This window comes from Lontra canadensis, unplaced genomic scaffold (genome assembly GCF_010015895.1).
Source record: "Lontra canadensis isolate GAN:19392208 unplaced genomic scaffold, GSC_riverotter_1.0 scaffold89, whole genome shotgun sequence".
In the NCBI taxonomy this organism is placed as follows: domain Eukaryota; kingdom Metazoa; phylum Chordata; class Mammalia; order Carnivora; family Mustelidae; genus Lontra; species Lontra canadensis.
In genome coordinates, this window is record NW_022631083.1 from 2,867,446 (window position 1) to 2,888,956 (window position 21,511).

Here is a 21,511-nt window from a genome sequence, read left to right on the forward strand (position 1 = left end):
TTTAAACCAAAACATTTCATTTCTTTTCCTATCCCCAAAAAACTGCTTTGCAACAATTTAGGAGATGACTGGGTCAGGGATGGAATGAAAATGTGGATAACTGTATAACCCTTTTTGAATTACAAATGACTACAAAAACAGTGGATGGCAGACACAATTATAAACTGTAAAAAGGGGCACCCAGGTGCCTCAGTGCATTAAGTGTCTGCCTTCTGCTCCAATCATAATCCCAGGGTTCTGGGATTGTGCCCTGATTTGGGCTCCCTGATCCGTGGGGAGTCTGCATCTGCTTTTCCCTCTCCCTCTGCTGCACCCCAATCCAATCAAGTTCACTCTTTCTCTCAAATAAACAAAATCTTAAAACAAACAAGCCTTAAAAATGATTTGGTACCCAAATTAAGTAAATTTGAGGCTGACCTATTATATTGAATTAACTACATCCCTGCTTCCTCAAGTTAGCCAGGAAAAATCAAGAGCTGAGAGACTAAATGTAAATAGTTTAAATAAAGGTCTAGATAGTTTTTCAAGTGGCTTAAAATTCATGAGAAAGAACAACACAGAGGCCGATGCATATACAAAGAAAGGCATAACCACTGTGATAACACTCATTGTCCAGTAGCATCAAACACAAAACAAGTCTATGATACAACATCCTAGGGATAGTGGATGATTAAACACTTGCTGATACTTTGTCCTGACTCCAGAGACAATGCTTGGGTAAGGTGCAGTACACTTTGGTATTTATTCATGGAAGAAAACATCTGCTTTGTTTTCATCATTAATCCATTAACTGTTTTTTTGTGGGGGGGGGTTTGGTCTTTTTTTTTTTTTTTTTTTTTTGCCTCCCTCCTTTCCTCTCTTCCTCCCTTCTGTCTTTCCTACCTTCCTTGCTTCCTCTTTCCTTTCTTTCTCTTTTTGGTGCCAGATTTTAGGACAAAGAAATATGAACAAAAGGATAAATAAAAATAGCCAGGCTAGAGTGGGATGTAGTAAGCAGGGTAGGAGGATGGGGGAAACAAGCAAAAAAAGGTATTCAGGTAAAGAAGAAATTGTATGTTAATGAGTGGAGCAAGAGAGAATGAATCAAATATGAGAACTTCCAGTAGAGGTATGCTAGTAAATGTTTAACAACAGACTCTTCAGAACTGCATACATGTATAAAATAATTACACATTTTAATAAAACAAAGATTTGTAACAAGCAATTTATAATAAAGATACAAAAATCCACATTTAAGTATACTCTCCATACTTAAATAACTATGAATTCTACATCTATAACTTCAGTTTGACTTGCTATTTCTTTTTTAAAAACGGCTATCTTGAGATATAAGTCCAACTTACCTATGCAAAGTGTATGATTCAATGGTTTTTAGTTTATTCACAGTTATGTGCAACTATCATCAGGGTCAATTTTAGATAGCTTTCAATCACCTCAAAAGGAAACCTTATACCCTTTAACTATCAACCTTCTTCCCTCCTTTCTCCAGCCCAAGGCAATCAATAATATACTGTGTATCTCTATAGTGTTTTCTTTCTCTCTTTTTTAAAGATTTATTTATTTACCTGGGCGGGGGAAGGGCAGAGGAAGAAGGAAAGAGAGAATCTTCAGCAGGAAGATTCCATACTGACCATGGAGTTCAATGTGGGGGCTTGCTCTCATGAACCGAGATCATAACCTGAGCCAAAATGAAGAGTTGGATGCTTAACCAGTCGAGCCACCCAGGTGTCCCCCTATAGAGTTTTCTATTCTAATTTTCATAGGAGAGGAATCATACAATATGTGGTATTTTTAATTAACATAATGTTTTCAAGGTCCATACATGCTGTAATATGTGTTAGTATTTCATTCCTTTTTTATGACTGCATAATATTCCATGGTATGGATATACCACTTTTCATTTACCCATCTGTCTATTGATGAACACTGTGGTTGTTTTCACCTTTAAGCTATTATGGAAGAATGCTGCTATAAACATTCATGTACAAGTCTTTGTGTGGACATATGTTTTCATCTCTCTTAGGTATGTATCTAAGAAGGAAATTGCTAGATCATATAGTAACTTTATGTTAATGTAGGTCATATAGTAACTCTATGTTTAATCAGACTCTTCCAGAGCAGCTGCCTACCAACATCATTCTAACCAGCAAGGCAGAATGGTTCCAATTTCCAAAGAGTTCAGAAGCGTTCCTTCCTTTTCTATTTTTTGGAAGACAGTGCAAAGAACAGCTATTAACTCTGCAAATGTTTGGTAGAAATAGGCAGAGAAACAACTGCGCCTGCATTACTCTTGGTGGGTAGTTTATGCTCTTCACTTGTGATAGGTCTGAGTCAATTTAGGTAGTTTGTGTGTTACTAAAATTTGTCCGTTTCATCTAAGTTATCTGATTGGTTGGTATATAATTGTTCATAGTATTCCTTTATAATCCTTATTGTGTGATAAGCTTGGTAGTTCCTCCTCTCTTTCATTTCTGATTTTATTAATTTAAGTCTTTTTTAAATTTTTAAATATTTATTTAAATTAAAAAAACTATTTAAATTTTTAAATAAAGTTATGTAAAGGTGTGTCAGTTTTGTTCATCTTTTCAGAGAACAAACATTTGGTTTTGTTGATTTTCTCTACTGATTTCCTTTTTTCCCCCATGAATTTCTGCTCTAATCTTTGTTATTTCCTTACTCTCACTTGCTTTAGATTTGGTTTCTCCTTCTTTTTCCAGTGTTTTAATATGTAAAATTAGGTACTGATTTGGTATCTTTCTTCTAAGCATTTACAACTATAAATTTCCCTCTAAGCACTGTTTTAGCTACATCCCCCAAGTTTTGGTATGTTATTTATTAACTTTCATTCAGCCTTAAGGTTTTTCTGATCTCCCTGTTGATGTCTTTTTTTACCCAATTATAAGGAGTGTTATTTAATTTCCACATTTTTTTTTCTTTTTTGGACTATTGATTTCTAATTTCACTCCACTATAGTCAGAGAATATACCTTGTATTATTCTGTCCTTTTGAATTTATTAAGTTTATGGTCTAGCACATGTTCCATCCTGGAGATTGTTCCATATGCAATTGAGAAGAATATAGAGTCCATTGCTGTCAGGCAGTGCATGTTATAAATATCTGTAAGGTCTAGAGTGTTGTTCAAATTTTCTTCTTCCCTGTTGATCTTTTGTTTACTTGTCCTGTCCATCATTGAAAGTGTGGTGTTGAAGCTTCAAACTATTATTGTTGAATCATCTGTTTCATTATGTCAGTTTTTTTGCTTCATATGTTTTAGTGTTTTGTCATTTGGCACATACATGTTTAAAACTATCATATCTTACTGTTGTGTAGATATTTTAATCATTATAAATTATCCCTCTTATCTGTAGCAATTTTGACTTGCTATTTCTTGAAAAATTCATTATCCATTTTTATTATTCAAATAAATCAGCTTACGAATAAATGCCTGATTGTCACTTTTGTATAAGTTAGCCAATACGATGAAAGTGAAATAACAAAGGCCTTTGGAACTTCACCTGACATGAGCAACTTCTTTGCTAAATCATATAATTACTTTTGGATAGTAGAAGAATATGTCCTCAACTTTTTGTGCTATATTCAATGTAATGGCTATAGACACAACACACTTTTATGTTTAATCTGCACTACTAATGTTTTTTTCCACTAATTTCTTAATTCTATTCTTTCTAACTCCAACCCAGAGTTGGAGTACTGTGGTGCATGAGTCAAATCCAGCCCATGGCCTGGTTTAATAAAGTTTTATCACAACACAGCCATGCCCATTCATTGACTTATAGCCTATGACTGATTTTTGGGTTACAGTGGCAGAGTCGAATCGTTGCAACAGACATCATCTGCCCTACAAAGCCTGAAATATTTACTATTTATCCTCCCCCCCCCAAAAAAGAAAAAACAAAACAAAACAAAAAAGCCTATATGTGAATCAACAAGCTAACAAATAAGGCCCTGATTTTTAGTCTTTGCTGGTTTCCAAGATACCTTGCTCAAATTAACACTGAAGTGCTAAATAAAATCAGCAAGAACTGAGATAGACTGATCATCTTTCGGTGTCTGATAAACTATAATTATGACTTTAAAACTGTAAAAGTTCAAACACATGGATGTTTAACATTCTAAATAAGCATTCCAAGAAAGAGAATTCAATGTTTTAGTAAAAGCAACATGATTAAAAACAAAACAAAACAAAAAAAAACCTACTCCCGCCATGGCCAATTTCCAGCTACCAACAAGACATCAGGGGAAGCAGAGCTGTGAGGAGAAGCACAGGAGCACACACAGGATGGTTAATTTTACACATCAACTCGAGGTGCCCAGATTAAACATTATTTCTGGGTCTGTGAGGCTATTTCTGGGTAGGATTAGCATTTGAGTCAGGGACTCAGTAGACTGTCCTTCCCAATGTGTGTGGACATCATCCAATCCACTGACTGCCGGAATAGAACAAAACATGGAAGAAAGAGGGATTTGCCCCTTTTTTCCTGTCTCGTTGTTGAGCTGGGACATCCTACTTCACCTTCTCTGGTCCTTGGACTGGGGTTTACACTGTAGGCTCCCCTGCTTCTCAGGTCTTTGGACTCAGACTGAATTATACTACTGGCTTTCCTGGGTCTGTGGTTTGCAGACAGTAGATCATGGGACTTCCCAGCCTCCAAAATCAGGTAAGCCAATTCCTCATAACAAGTCTCTTCATATACATAAATTTCACATACATAATAAATTAATCTTTCTTTCTGCACGGGTATGCATGTATATATGTGTTGACCTTCAATACTGCAGGGGTTATAGGCTCTGATACCCTGAACAGTTGGAAATCTGCATGTAACTTCTGACTCCCCCCAAACTTAACTGTTAATAGCCCACTGTGGATTGAAAGACTTACCAATAACATGAACAGTCGATTAACACATATTTTGTATGTCATATGTATTACAGACTGTATTCTTGCAATAAAGTAAGACAGAGAAAAGAAAATACTATCAGGAAAGTTTTAAGGTAGAGAGAATATATTTACAGTACTGTATTGTATGAAAAAAAATCCATGTATAAGTGGACCCATGCAGTTCAAACCTGTGTTGTCTGAGGGTTGATGCTTATCTCCCACTGGCTGTGCTTCTCTGGAGAAACCCACTAATATAACACATAATACAGTATTTCTACCATAAAGGATGTAATGAATGTAAAAAACCTCAAGACCATGCAAAGAAGAGTGTATTTATTTTTAAAAAGTGGTGAATTTTGAATATGTTATCTTGTTTTTAGTAGAATATATTTAATTGTAATTTATATCAGTTAATTTTTAATAATGGCTATAGCCAGATCACAAAATCTGATCATTTAATAAGCCATTCTCCCAAATGGCTAGAGTGTTGTTCAAATTTTCTTCTTCCCTGCTGATCTTTTGTTTAGTTTTCCTACCCATCATTGAAAAGGTGGTGTTGAAGCTTCCAACTATTATTGTTGAATCAACTGTTTCGTTATGACAGTTTTTGCTTCATGTGTCTTAGTAACATCCAGCATACCCTTCCCTCAGGAGCTACTTCTGCACCCAGATGAAGGAATCAGTTCCTAGGAAAATCATCATCCCTTCTGTATCTCCTAGGTGGACTTAGAAGTAGGATAAGGTGGAAATTATAATTCTCAAATACATCATGCCTTCTTCCTTTGCTACCAAATGCTTTTCTTTCATCCCCCGTTCTCCTGGGTTCTGTGAAATATTCTTTGCTCATTACTTTAAGGAAAAGAGGCTGTCCTCTGGCTTCACCCACCAGAAATCATGCATCATACCTGGGATGCACTCATGAGGGAGAGCCTGAAATCAAGCTCTCCAAACAGAAATACAAACAAACAAGAAAGAAGAAGGTAGTGATCTGCTTCCCATCAAAACAATTGCCCAGGTGTCATATCTCCTGAGGCCAACATTTTACTTTGTTTTTGGGGTTACATGTACATAACACAAAACCTGGGCAGACACTAGAGATGTCCAACTAGTGTGCAGATAACAGGCACAGCAGGATCAGGGATAGCTAGGCTCTCCAGCTGACAAGGATATATCGCACTGTCTCTGCAGTGTGATGAATCTAATTAAAAAGGACTTAGGGTCGGAAAAATGGTAGTGTAGTCCTGGGTAAACACAATATATACTCATGTTACTGTTTACTTACAGGGAAAGATACTTCTCCCAGTTACATGCTTGATGTGGCTGGAGAAGAGCTCCCATTTCTTATGAAACTACACACTGCTTTCACTTTTCTTTGCCCTGACGTATAAGTTACGGTTTAGGTTCCTTGAAATTCTTCTCTATACAGGAAAGGATTTCCCATGTTTTCAATGACTGACTACGACCAAAATTAAAGGAGACATATTCTTTTCCTCCACTGTCTGATGTTTCTTATCTTTTTTTTAAACTGTAAGTACTATTCTAAAGTTAAAATGCTATGTAAAAAAAAAGAACTGTTTTAATGATTTGCCAGTGGTTACGAGCATAGGATGACTGATGCCAGGGCCTGCTAGCTCTATGACTTAACTCCCAAGGTCTCAATTTCCTTACCTGTAAAGTGAGATAAAATAACACCTGTCCCCTCTTCACAGCTGTCAGGAGAAAATGAATGAACATATATAATGTTCATTATATATGTGCCTTCAACATAGCAAGCGCTCAAGAAAGCAATCATCGCATAACAATTAGTACTAGCTTTGCATAAAAATATCAAAGAGCACATTTCAAGCTTATACCTAAATACATATAAAAATGAGTAAAAATATACTTTTTATGAAATCTTCCACTTAAATTTCTAGTTTCTGTGGCAATACTGAATAGGAAAAATATTTTAATATACACCATACTACAGTAACAGAGATTGTCTTCTTAAAAAAATGTGTACCTGACTATGTTTAAATTTACCAAAAACAAGGGAAAAAATGTAGTTCATTCTGGTCACATCTGTGATAGCAAAACGATGGACATGAACTTGCTGCCTCTGAGCACAGATGAACATGGCACACTACGGGGGAATGCACAAAGCTGCCTTTAAAAGAATGAGGGACCCCCTTCATACAGTTGACCAACCTGGGTGTTAGGGGTGCCAATAACCCCCACAAAGTCCCAAATCCCCCAAATGGGGAACTTTTGACTTCCCCCAAACTTTTCTACTACTGTTGACCAGAAGTCCCACCAATAATAGGAACAGTTGTTTAACACATATTTTGTATGTTCTATGAATTATATATTGTATTCTTATAATAAAATAAGCTAGAGAAACTATGTTATTAAGAAAATCACAAGGAAGAGAAAGTACATTTACAGTACTGAATCTATCAAATAAAATTCATGTATAAACAAACGTATGCTGTTCAAGGGTCAATTGTGTATTTCCACAGTATTGTATGAAATAATATCATTGAGTAGGGAAATGAGACAAAAGTATGTAAGTTTATTTAAAAAAAAACTATATGAGGGGCGCCTGGTAGCTCAGTCGATTAAGCGTCTGCCTTTGGTTCCGGTCATGATCCCAGGGTCCTGGGATGGAGCCCCACATCAGGCTCCTCGCTCAGCGGGGACTCTGCTTCTTCCTCTTCCTCTGTGCCTGCCCCCACGCTCCTGGCTCTCTTTCTCTAATAAATAAAAAATATTTTTAAAAACCTATAATAAAAAAACCTCTCTGTGCATATATGTGTACACATAGATGGCTCATTAATATAGATGAACACAAAGAGATTTGATGGATCATAAAGTAATTACGCAGGGTGGCATAATTGGGAGTGGGAGGCAGAGAATGAGAAAGGAACTTTCATTTTTATTCTAATTTATGTATTGCTTGAATCTTCTATAATAAGAACTATTAATATTTTATTTCACATTTAAAAAGGAAAACAGCATCTTTTCATTTAAGACAAAACACTTATCAACACACATAATGCATCACATTATAATGATCTGCATTTGAAGAGCATTCTGTTATGCTTTCGTTGAAAAGCGATGTAAGAAACAACATACAGAGCTGTCAATCACTGTGTTGTACACCTGAAACCAATGTAACATTGCGCAGCAAGTGCCGTTCCATACAAAAATACATTCCTTAAAAAAGCAAGAAAAGTGTGAAATGAAATCCAGAACTTCTGCAGGATGAACCGAAAAAAGAAGGGCCCAAAGATTTTTAAATCAAAGTCTGATGCTGTCATCATTTATTCTACAAGCAGTGTCAAATGAAACAAACGTGATGAGGCATTTTAAAAGGCTTTCGAAAACCAACAATGCTTTTCCTTGTAATTAACCTAAAAGGGTGTGTTGACTTAAAATCCCAAAATGATTTTTTTACCTTCCTTGGGGGCTCTTAGGAAAAGAGCAACCGGGAGACATTCACTGTTTGAAGACTCACTCACACACGCTCTGGGCCAAGAATGGCACCAGGCCCTGGACCTATGACAAACAGAACCCAGATGTGGGCTTTCCCTTCTGCTGCTTTGCCAAGTAGGAAAGGATGGGGGAGAGGCCAGTCTCTGGAGGAAAAGAGAATGCCCTAAGGAAAGAAGAACACAGGTTGGGGGGCCTCTCAGATAGGGTGATCCAGGAAGGCCTCTCTGTGGTTATGCCACCTACTCTGGAATCTAGAGGATGAGAAGAGACCTCTCGTGCAGAGGACACAGCCCACAGGAGCAGCCCCAAGGGATAAAGAGCCTGGATCTCCCCTGGCTGGGATAGAGCAGCGTGAGGGGACAAGGAGCATCCCAGGAAAGCTGGGGGGAGGAGAGGGAGAAGCCCAGGGACAGCGTGGGAACTTTGGGGGGAGGAAGTGGTGGGGAAGGGAGTCATACCAGGGTAAGCTCTAAGGGAGGAGGGTGGGGGGATTTAAGGACCACCACAAGAAGCTGTAGCAGGACAGAGAAGGGGGGCGCTTAGGGAAAGAGAATGGGAAGCTGGGGCAGGACATCACAAGAGGCTGAGTGGAGGAGGAGCAGGGCAGGAGGGCTCCAAAGGAATAGGAAGCAGGAGGGGCCAGATCAAAGAACTCACAAGCCACAAGGAGGGCTTTCTGCACAGCATTTTACATTCAATGGAAAGCATATGATTGAATTTATACTTTAAGAAGCTCTTCATACAAAAATTTGTGAATGGATTTGAATCCAACACACCGGGAAAATACCCACACACATACATACATATACATATATATTTAGAAGACATGCACTCTCATGCCATAGTATTAGAAGTTAACAGTAAAAGAATAACAGAGGAAAAAAAAAGTCTAGGTACCTAGAAAGTTAGGAACATAAATTTAACGAATGCTCAAACAGCAAAGCAAAATTGAAATTCTAATTTCATTGTTACTCAGTGAGACTCAATGACACCACTGTGTACCTTTGTGTCTCAACAATGAAAGGGAGCAAATGAACAAATTATTCCTTGGGAAAGTAGAAGGGGTTAATAAAATAAAGCACGGTCAACAAAACAACTCAAAAGAGTAATCTTAAGAAAACTAGCAGCTGGTTCTTTGAGGGAAAACAATTAAAAAAAAAGATAAACTTTGAATCAAGGGAGAGGAAACAGTTTAGCTTTAGAAATCAGAGAAGAAGGGTGCCTGGGTGGCTCAGTGGGTTAAGCCTCTGCCTTTGGCTCAGGTCATGATCTCAGGGTCCTGGGATTGAGTCCCACATCGGGCTCTCTGCTCAGCGGGGAGCTGGCTTCCTCCTCTCTCTCTGCCTGCCTCTCTGCCTACTTGTGATCTCTGTCAAATAAATAAATAAAATCTTAAAAAAAAAAAAGAAATCAGAGAAGACATCAACCAAAAGGTTTTTAAAATGACAACAGCCTTGCTGAGGTACAAATCACACACTATTCACCTACTTACGTAAAGCTGACAATTCATTAGTGTTTAGTATCTTGACAGAGCTGTGGAGCCACAGTCAATTTTAGGGCATTTTTATCACTCCAAAAATAAACCTTAAACTCTGCCCAATGTCCCCATTTTCCTTCATGACCTCCAGCCCTAGGCAACCATGAATCTACTTGCTATGTCTACAGATTTGTTAAACCTTTATCTTTTAATTAGAAAAGAACATGGCCTTTAGATTTCTAACAATACAACAGATGAAATATGCAATTTTAGAAAGATACATATTAACAAAAATTACCCCAAACAACATAAATAACTGCAATGAGCCTATAAAAATATTTAAAAGAAGCCAGATCCACTGTAACAAACTGTATATGTAACAAACTGGTATAATTCCTAGGTTATTTCAATGGTTTCAGGACACAGATCAAACCACATGCTTCCAAGTTCATTCCACGCAGGCCACATGATTCCAATTCAAAAACTGGACAAGGCTGTGGCTAAAGGTAAACTTTGGGTCAATCTCAAGTATGAATTTAGCATACAACGCTTCAATAAAATATTAGCAATTTGAAAGCCACATAATATGTATGCCTCAGAAGCGCCCCGGACCGAGGAGGGCCTATTTCCATAACGCAAAGCTGGTTCAGCATTAGGAAATCTATTAATGCAAATCACAACATTAATAAACTAAAAGGGGAAAGTTGTATGATCAGCTTCACAGATGTTGAAAGAAGATGATAACATTTACATGCATTCTTGATTAAAATAAAAATCTGAGAGAGCCAGGCAAGATGGAAGTGCCGTGAGTTATTAAGGGCACCTTTCTCGTAAGCTGACAGCAAACACCCTAAATGGTGACTCCTTGGGTCAACCCCATTCACTTTGAACCAGCTTGAAAGTCAGCCAAAAAATGTGGTATTAAAAAGGTCTCTTTTATTAGTCAAACTTTTCCCTCGTAAATCCTCATTGGGATTGGGAATAACAGATGACACAGGGTTTGGGCTGATCCAGATTTCCCTGGGAGAGTGACCTGTAAATTCTAACTTCTTCAGTCCCTGCTTTCTTGGACACTACAGATCAAGGTGGAAATGCTCTGTCTGCCTCATTCGCCCTTGCAGGAATCCAACTGATCAGGAAAGCTCTGTGTTGGCAGGCAGGACTTGGCTTCTGGCTACAAACATGTTATAAAAATTGTATTTTTATTATTATATTATATATTATATTATTATATTATTTAAAAAGTCTTCTTAGAGCCAGAGTAGAACCTGACCTTCTGGGATAGCAGTACACAGCTTGGAAGATGATGGGCAAGGGAAGCTGCTGAGCTTCCTGACGATGGGAAGATTCTCTCCCTTTCTTCCGCCATGTCTCCTCCCCTGTGTCTTTCTATGAAGCTCAATGGTCAGATTACAAGCCTACTTCATTGCAGGCTACTGAATGTCAACTGAAAACTGTATCAGTGTAAAAAGGCAAGAAAAAATACATAAGCTGTAAATATACGTCATAAAGGGACAACACTCTTACTTTCACAGCTACAGGGCAGTCCATCTGGACAAAAATGATACCTTGAAAAAACTTTTAGAGTGAATAAAAAAGTTCTAGAAAACAAACAAAAATTAATAGCATTTCTGATTCTGGAAAGAGAGGTGAACCTTTTTCTATTCCTCTAAGTACAATTAGAAAAACCCTAGATGTTATGTATCAAATGTATATCAAAAGACTAGAAAGTATAAAGACAGACTGGTTAGGAACCTCAGGACCCAGGGAAGGGAGAAGCAATGAGTTTCCTGGGTTTTCTTTTTGCCTCATGGATCCTGTAGCTGGAGATGAAGACAGAGAGCACCCACCCCCAGCCACCCCCCAACTCCCACGATGTTGAGGGAGACCACATGGAGAGCTTGGGCTTCTACCTCATCGGGCAATAGGAGGTGCCATCTCTCCTCCCTCAGGTTAAGTGGACACCACATAGCAATCATGAGGCCACCTCCCCACCCCATGTCAATATAAGCCACCTGGGGATCAGTGATGAGGCATTCCCACCCCTCCCAGCCAGGCAGGTACCAGTGGAGGCCCGTGGAGGCTGGGGAAATGCCAACTCCTGTCCCCACCCAGGAGAAAACCATTAATAGGATCTAGGGGTAGGTAAAGAATTCTTACACTTAACACCCAAAGCATGATCCATAAAAGCAAAAATTGATAAATTAGACTTCATCAAAATTAAAAACTTTTGCTCTGCCAAAGACTCCATTAAGAGGATGAAAAGGCAAACTGTAGACTGGGATAAGCATTTGCAAAGTCCATCTTCAACGAAGGACTAGTATCTTGAATGTAAAGAAATCCCAGAACTCAACAGTATGAAAAATGGGCAAAAGATATGAGATGTGACCGGACACTACACCGAAGAGGATATACAAATGGCAATGAAACAAAGGAAAAGCTGTTTGCCACCGTTATTCATCAGGGAAGCACAAATTAAAACCACAAGACATCACTCCAAAGCATGAGAATGGCTCAAGTGAAAATAGGTGACAACCTCCAATGCTGGTGAGGATGCAGAGAAACTGGAGCTCCCGTACACTGCTGGTGGGAAGGTAAAATGATATTGACAACCCAGAAAACAGCATGGCAGGTCTCGAAAAAATTAAACAGGTGTCTGCCATACAACACAGCAATTGTACTCCTGGGCATTTATCTCAAAGAAATAAATTATGTCCACACAAAACCTTTATGTCAATGTTCACAGCAGCTTTATTTGTGATAGTCAGAAAATGGAATTAGTGCAGACGTCCTCCCACAGGTAAATGGTTAAAAAGTCAAGCCAACTGTAGTATATCCCTACAGTGGAATCCTGCTCCAGGGAGGAAACAGGAAGAAACTCCCGGTATGCAGCAGCAACCTCTGAATTTCCAGAGGATTCTGCTGAGTGAAAAGAGCCAATTCCAAAAGGTTACATATTGTATGATTCCACTTATGTAACATTTTGAAAACTAAAAAAAAAAAAAAAAAAAAAAAAAAAGGTAATAGAAATGGAGTATTCTAAGGGACTAGTGGTTGCTGGTGGTTAAGAAGGAAGTCGGGGTGGAAGGAAAGTATGGTCATGAAAACAACATGAGGGACCTTTACGGTGGTAGGAAAGTTCTGCATCTTGACTGTTAACAGTGTAAAGTAACCCAGCAACATGTTAGCAATGGGGGAAACTGGGAAAACCTACACAGATCTCTCCGTATAATTTCTTTCAACTGTTTCCAAACCCATGATTATCTCAAAATGAAAAGTTTGATTTTAAAAAAATCAATAGTTTTCCTATATTATAGCAATAAGCAATTATAAAAAATAATAAAGAAAAATACCCTCGACATTAGCATCAAAAACTGCAAAAAAAACTAGAAAAAAAGTTAATATAAAATGTTTAAGCCCTTTATGAAGGAAGTTGTAAGACTTCCTTCAAGACATGAAAGACCTGAAAACAGGAGAGAAAGAATCCATTTCTGGATAAGAAGACTTGATCTTTACACAGATCTCAATTCTTTCCAAAGATACCTACCTATATGTTCATTCTTCTTCTATGAAAAAAAGCTCAATCTCCCTGATGACCAGGGTATGCAAATTAAAATAATGAGATTTCATTCTTCGTCCTTCAGACTGGCAAACACTTTCAACATTGGTAACATCTAATGCTGGCCTGGGAGTGGGACATGCTCATTTTTTAATATAACCCTTTCTGGAAGGCAGTATCTATAAAAAATTTTAATGCATTCACCCTTTGGGACATCAGTCCAAATCTGAGAAGATGTCCTACATAAATACACACAGACTTATCCCCAGATTTATTTGTAAGACAATGAGTTCCAGCATTATTTATGACATTAGAGTTAGAGACCATGTAAGTGCCTTGCAGTTGGGGCCTGTTAAATAATGTATACAAATTGCATCCATAGAATGCAGGAATCAAAAAGACAGACTAGATCTGAGACTATTTCTCAATTTTACAAATAGAAATTCCCATAAAGGTACATGCTGACCTAAGGTATTAAAGAAGACTTTTTATACTTCTTTAGTTTTGAAATTTTTCAATGGACCTATTTCTTTGATAGTTTGAATCATCAAATAAATAAAATAGTTGTATTTCTGGAAAAATATAAAAGAAAGGAAGCTAAATAGACAATATAAAGCAGTATGAATACAACTAAAAGAAATAAGAACATAATGTTAGCATAGGTATTTTTAAGACAATTCAATGCATTACTTCATATTAATAAATATGGAAAGGCCAATATAATGAAAAAATGTTAATAATACAGAATTGTCAAAAGCTTAGAAAGAAATAGAAAAAAAGCTGGAAAAGAAAACTATGTCAAATAACTATTTTATAAAATAGTGCTGGACTAGGGAATTACACATTTAGGTGTCAATATCCATCAAGTAATGGAAAATTCCTTAGATTTCATTTATTCAACTAAATGGAATTGGTTGAACTTCATAAATGAAATTATGAAAATCTGAAATTGAAAAATTAAATTATGAAATTTCTATACTCGGGGCGCCTGGGTGGCTCAGTGGGTTAAGCCTCTGCCTTTGGCTCAGGTCATGATCTCAGGGTCCTGTGATCGAGCCCCACTTCGGGCTCTCTGCTCAGCAGGGAGCCTGCTTCCCGCTCTCTCTCTGCCTGCCTCTCTGCCTACTTGTGATCTCTCTGTCAAATAAATAAATAAAATCTTAAAAAAAAAAAAAGAAATTGCTATACTCACGAAACAGTATGGAAGGGTAGGAGAAAAATGAAAACTATAGATTAATTGCATTTATGAATATGAAAAATCATAAATATCAGCAGATAGAATCCAGTAATATTTTCAAAGATTATGGGGATTTCATTCTAATTATGTTCCATGTTCCTTAATCTTGAGAAGCTATTAATATAATTGATCATACCAATGCATCAAAATAAAAATATATAATCTTAACAGATGTCCAAAAAAACTTGATAAAACTTAACTTCAATTTTATTTTTAAAGGGTTCTTAGTAAAATATGAATAGAACATCATCATCTTAACATTACAAAATGGCTATTTGAAACCATCGCTTACCATCAAATTTGAAGTAAATAATTATATTCAGCAAAAAAAGTAGACAATGAAACACCATTAATATCTAATGTTATTTTGATAATTTTAGACAAAATAATGAGATGGAATAACAAGTACAAACACTGGAAAGCAGAGACAATATTATAATTACTTTTCCTAACAGACTATAGACAAAAGACTTAATTGTACATTCAATGGCATATACTCTTAAATGTAAATAATAAAAAATCACTGAAAGTCTTACATATCACTAGGGGCCTCTTGCAATCTAAAATAATAATTTTTAAAAATGCACCCACCGAGAATCAAGTTATTTAAAATATCTAGCACTAAACTTTAAAAGAAATATGTATGGTCCACATGTGTATTTTTTAAAACTGTAAAAACATAATGGTATTTATAGCAAAATAAATGCAAGATCTATGAAATACATAAATATTAAAAAATGAAGCCCTAAAATTCTGGGAGCAAAATGGGAAAACTTTGTATAATTTTGGAGGGGGAAATGCTTTTCTAGGTAAAACATATAAGTCAGAAATCATATAAATATGATTTATATATACATGAGTAAGGCAATTTGAATTTATGAAATTTCCACACAAGAAAGAATACCAAAAAAGTCAAAAAATGAATGACAAACTATGAAAAATATGTATCTGTCACACATATGACCATGAGCAGATTCCTTAATAGAGGAAGTGCATTTATAAATCAATTATGAATAGCAACAACCTCACAGAGAAATAGACAAGAAAAATGAACTGGCAATTAGCAAATAAAGAAATCACTTCCAAACAAACGTACAAGATGCTTAACTTCACTTTTAACTAAAGAAATGCAAGTTACTATTAAGATCTTATACTTTTAGCAGATTGGCAAAGACCACATATAATTCTGATTACACACAGAAGTTTGCATGGGTCTGGATAATTGAGTCTTGTTGGAGAGTCTGGCGTCCCATATTTGGAAGTTAATTTAGGAATAACATTCTAAATTTAAAGTGCACTCTGATTTTGACTGAAAGGACAATCTTAGTAATTTCTTCTCTAGGTCTACATGTACCTTCCTCTCTGGTTGGCCACTGTTCCCTTTACACCCAGGTCCGTTCCCACAGCAGTAGCCCTAGCTATTCTATTTGTTGAGTAATTAATGTGCACAGAGGGTAATCTTCTCTGCCATGTTTGTTTTAGCAGAACACTAGAAACATCCCTAACCTGTCCTTCATTAAGTCGTGGTTAAATAAATTATCCTACATCCATCCATCCAGTGGAATTCTCCGCTGCTCTTTATTTAAAAGTTGGGCAGATCTCCAAGTGTTGTTACATAAATGTTGCCAAGCCACAGGGCTGGCTGACAAAAACCACGTAAATAATGATGTATCGAATAGACTCCCCATGTATGTAAAAATGATAATATGCAAAATAAATGTACAAAATGTCTGGCTTCCAAAAAATTCCTGGAAGGGGGTGGGAGTTTGGAATAGAAAAAAATATATATATGAGAGAATATGAGTTAATTTTTAATTATGCATACAAAAAAGAAAAACACACATACAGATATGGAAATGTACTAGATAACATAAAGGAAAACAAAAACCGCATTGAAGGATTTACAAGAACAATTTGGAGAAACTAAAACACAAACAATGCTCCAGAATGGGAAAACATGCTATTGTTAACCCATCAATTCTCTCCCAAGGCAATCTGTAATTTTAATGTGATTCCAGTTCAACTCTCAAATCTATTCTTTTTGAGTCTTGACACCCCCCCCCCAAATTTTAAACTATTCTGGAAGACTAAGTTTCTAAGAATATTTTTAAAAAGTAGATTAAAGTTTGGAATGGGGGGGGTGCCTGCGTGGCTCAGATGGTGAAACTTCTTATTCCTGGTTTCAGCTCAGGTCATGATCTTATGGTTGTGGGATCAAGCCCCATGTGGGGCTCTGTGCTCAAAGTGGAGTCTGCTTCAGATTCTCTCTCCCTCTCCCTCCAACTCACTCTCTCTCACTCAAATAAATAAAATCTTAAAAAAAAATCTAGAATGGGGGTGGGGATAGGGCTTGTCCTACCAGTTGTAAATATAATATAAAATACATATAAATATATATGTATAAGTATATATGTATATGTATTTATATAAAATACATATATATACATATAGACTCTCTTTATATGTGTGTGTGTGTGTGTATATATATATATATATATATATAACATTTCCCTCTCCATACACACACATACACACACACACACACACACACACACACAAAGTTAAAGTAATTAAAGTAATACTGCTCTGGAATATAAAAAAAACAAACCTAGAAGGCGGGAGAATGAAAAGTTTAGTCATAGGCAAATAGACATAAGCATCAGTCTGTATGTGTACATCAGTCTAGATGTATAGCTAGAGTAGATATTGGTTGTTTTTCAATCACCAAACATTTTTGCCTCCTCCTACCTCAACGCTTCTTAATAATACCTAACTTTGTTTTTGAGGATTACCTCTTGAATCACCTTGGATTCAGTGTGGCAGGACAGTTAAGTAGATATCTGTCTTGCCCCTACCAATTAAATGCTCTCTCTCTGGGTTCTGACTCTAGAGCAAATGAGCTGAGATTAAAAACCACTGGAATTGTTTATTTCTGCAGAACAATACCCTGGGGAGTTGAGGGTTCCTACAGTAGGCCCCCTGCTCTGGCCCCCACTTCTGCATCCACAGAAACCTCTTGGAACTAGCCAGTTTCCAAGTCTAAGCTTTAGCCCTCTTGGTTTTTCTACAGAACCTACCATCTTTGCAATAAATGGCTATGGTTTTGTCAGTTTCTGTAGCTTTGCCATCAAAGGACTCTTAGGATTCAGGTGGCATTTCAAATCATCAGGGAAATGTTAGGTTACTCAGGGAATTGTTTCAGGAAATCTGGTACTCATTTTGGGGAAGAGTTAAATTCTTTAAATGAATTCCAGAATATGAAAGAGTTAACTATATTTTTAAAAAGGGGGGAAGTAACTTGATCTTAGAAAGAATGTCTTTTTACTTGTTCCAAGATAAGACCACAAAGGAAAACATTCATAGATTTAAATGCACTAAAACTAAAAGGCAAATAATAATCCAGGAAGTATATTAGACCAATACAAGCTGTAGGACTCAAAACCGTAAAATGTAAAGATCTCTTAAAAGTCAGCAAGATAGTTAAATCTAAAAAAATCTAAAAATGGGTAAAAGCCCCAATCAATTCATAGAGGAAATGTATTTCATCTATGTTTTATAGTTATATTTCTTCTATGTTTTATATATATATATATACACATACATATATACACATATAAATTTATGTATATATAATTATTATATAAATGAATTACATAATTGCATTTATGAAGAGTTCTTACAAATCATTAAGATAAATACCCCTAAAAATGGGTAAAGGTTATAATCAATTCACTGAAGGAGAAATATAAATGGTACATACACTCTTATCCACATATTATTACCTATATATGTATACGTGCAGGTACATATATAAACTTATGTAATGCAATTATAAATAATTGGTAATATTCAAGGAAGTTCAAATTAAAGCGATGATGTCATTTTATACCTTTTAAATTAGCATAAACTTTAAAAAGTAAGAATTTGCAGTGCTGGCAAAGGTTGTAGCAAGAACATCATTCTCATCTATTGGGATTATAAATTGGTAAACTTTTAGAAGGCAGTATGTCAATATGTATCAAGTGCTTTAAAGATGTGGATTCCTCACGATCAAGCAAGTCCACTTTTAGGAGCTGTAAAAATATTTTGTGTAGGGACCGTGGCAACCTTCATCCATGCAAAAAGCAGACATTGGTTAAATAAATAATGCTATATTCATCCATATAGAGCAGCCACTACACTTAAAGTTGTAGAAAAGAATTTAAAGCATTATTATATTATAATATATATAATATAATATATGTAATATACTATATTATACGTAATGTTCACAACCAATAAAAAATTAAATCACAAAGCTGCATGGAGAGTACAGCACATTTAAACGTATGTTAAATACACACATGTTATGTATACATGCACATACATACACATACACACCTATTATGCACAGAAAATACAGGAACGACATAATAAACATAATAATAAAGTGCCTTTTGCTTTTTGAATTTTCTGTAGTAATTACATATTTTTTGGTAACAGGAAAGGAGTATACTTTCATGCATTTTATGAATCCTATCTTATTACATATCTTAGGAAAAAGCTCAGGGCAGGAAATATCCACCCTTAATAGGAAACAGAAGTAAAGCTGAGACAGGGAAGGTGATTTGTTCTAAGTCATTAACTAGGGGGTTATAAAGCCATGACTTTGATCCTGATTCGCTGAGTCCAAATCCCCTACTCTCTCTACTATTCATGCTACACCTCAGCAAGTGACCACGTTGATCACGCTCGGAAATTACTGGCCAAGTATGAGCCTGGGGGTCAGAGGGGGAAATGGCCAGTCTGTTGCTAGTTGCCAGATGTTAGGATTCACAGCACCTAGTATTTAGGAACAAAGAGGCTGGCTCAGTTACGGATAGAAGTTGGCAAGTCATCCTTCCTGAGGGTGGTGGAGCTCCAGGTTGTATCAATTCTTCGCGGTCATGAGCAATACTGCAGTACACCAAGGATACTCTGTACATCCTAACTGGATGAAATCTGATCAGTGTGGTCTAGGCCAGCTGAACAGAAAGTAGCAAGCTGAAGCTCTCACAGTTAGTTTTTGGAACTCAGTAGGTGCCTCTGCATTGAAACTGTACCAAGGGATCCTAGTCCTTCTAGCCTGGGTAGATAAAAACTGGAGAGAGCGGCAGGTTTCCCAACAGCTGCTCCTCTGAACCCAAAAGGCATGGTCACAAGACAAAAAGCATGGCTCTGCTATGGAGAAGCTTCGGGTAATTCAGGATAGCCCCTGACCTCTCAGAAGTAACAGCCCCAGGCCCAGCAAGTGCACAGGCAGCTGTGGAAGAGAATGGCTCTAAAAGGTAACTGCATAGTCTCCAAGATTAATCAACAAATACCAGTGTCTCGCATCTAGCAGCCATGATCCTATCGGGAGTCAAACTATATACCCCCCACGCCCCTTAACAAATGTGATTGCCCCACCCGGAAGCACGTATCTCAGTCCCAGGAGCTAAGTCATGATATGGAATGAAGCTTCTATCCCACAAAGCATTTATTGATCCCCTACAAAGTACACAACACACTGTCTACCATTCTCCTAGATCTAAAAGGTAATCCACTTTTTGAATTAAAAAAAAAAAAAGTGAACTAAATTGTTTTGATGTACCCATTATCAAGCTCATATGTATCACGGCACTTACAATCAACTTACACAATTGATTTTTAAAAATTCAGTGGGGACAAAAATCAATGCCACAAATGCCAAAATATAATATTTGCTAAAGACATTTGCTCTAAAAGCACTATGCCGTGATCCTGAGAAATACGCTTTTAGTAACTGACTTACAAGTAGGCTGAGTTTTAATTTGAGATAATGTTTAGAAATGAACCAACTTAACTCAAATTCCCTATACAATTATAAAACATCAGACTAAATCCAAGGATATAAAAAAATTTATTTTTTAAAATTACTTTCAGGCAAAATCAAAGCCTGTGACCTTTTTCAAAAGGTTTGCATTTCATTACTCACCAACTGACAGCCTTCTAGGGAGTTCACTAGCTGAGCATTCTGACAGGAGAGAATTGAACCAGCCAAATTCAGCATTACACACACTGCAGAGAGCAGCATGAAAAAGGTTATCTGGAAACAAATCAAACAAAAAATGGATTATTCACTTGGAGAAGGTCGAAGGAAAAGTGATTTGGCTTTTTAAAAAGCCTTCAGTTTATCGAATAATTATAAGAGTAACAGTTGTATTTCTTTTTTAAAAGATGGTATCATTTCTCAAAATTTGAATTACATCGTGAAATATTTTAGAGGCTCAACTTGAAAACACTATACATTATATAGGCTCAGAATAGTTTTATATTGTCTCAAAAATAATACATTAGAAATGACTAAAGAAAACCAACAGAAAGTAGTTTATTTATTAGAAAGACTTTATATTTATTTAATTTTTTATGGAAAACTTCCTACCTATGCAAAACCAGAGAAGAGAGTTTAATGAAGCCCCCACCCCACATACCTATCACCCAGACTCAACAACTAACTAACTCATGGTCTGTTGTGTTTCATTTATACCTTCTCCACTCTAGAACGCTTTGCAGTAAATATCAGACTGATATTATTTCATCCTTTCAGTGTATGTTTCTAAAATAAGACTGTTTTTGAAAACACAACCAACATAACATCATCACCTCTAGCATAACCATTAATATCAAATGTTCAGAGTTCATATTTCCTTAATTAGCTCAAAATTTTTTTTATAATTTTTTTTATTTTTTTATAAACATATAATGTATTTTTATCCCCAGGGGTACAGGTCTGTGAATCACCAGGTTTACACACTTCACAGCACTCACCATAGCCCATACCTTCCCCAAAGTCCGTAACCCCACCCCCCTCTTCCCACCCCCCTC

The 21,511-nt window shown here is 36.5% G+C and overlaps 1 protein-coding gene across 5 annotated transcripts in view; it reads right to left on the reverse strand.

Annotated features, from left to right (window-relative positions):
• The window catches only part of FAM189A1 (family with sequence similarity 189 member A1), a 489,776-nt gene that overhangs the window by 96,077 nt on the left and 372,188 nt on the right, over window positions 1-21,511 (reverse strand). For all 5 annotated transcript variants that reach the window (XM_032835966.1, XM_032835968.1, XM_032835967.1 and 2 more), the window contains one exon: window positions 20,622-20,732. In XM_032835966.1, coding sequence (XP_032691857.1) covers window positions 20,622-20,732 — 111 coding nt within the window. The remainder of the gene's footprint in view (window positions 1-20,621; window positions 20,733-21,511) is intronic.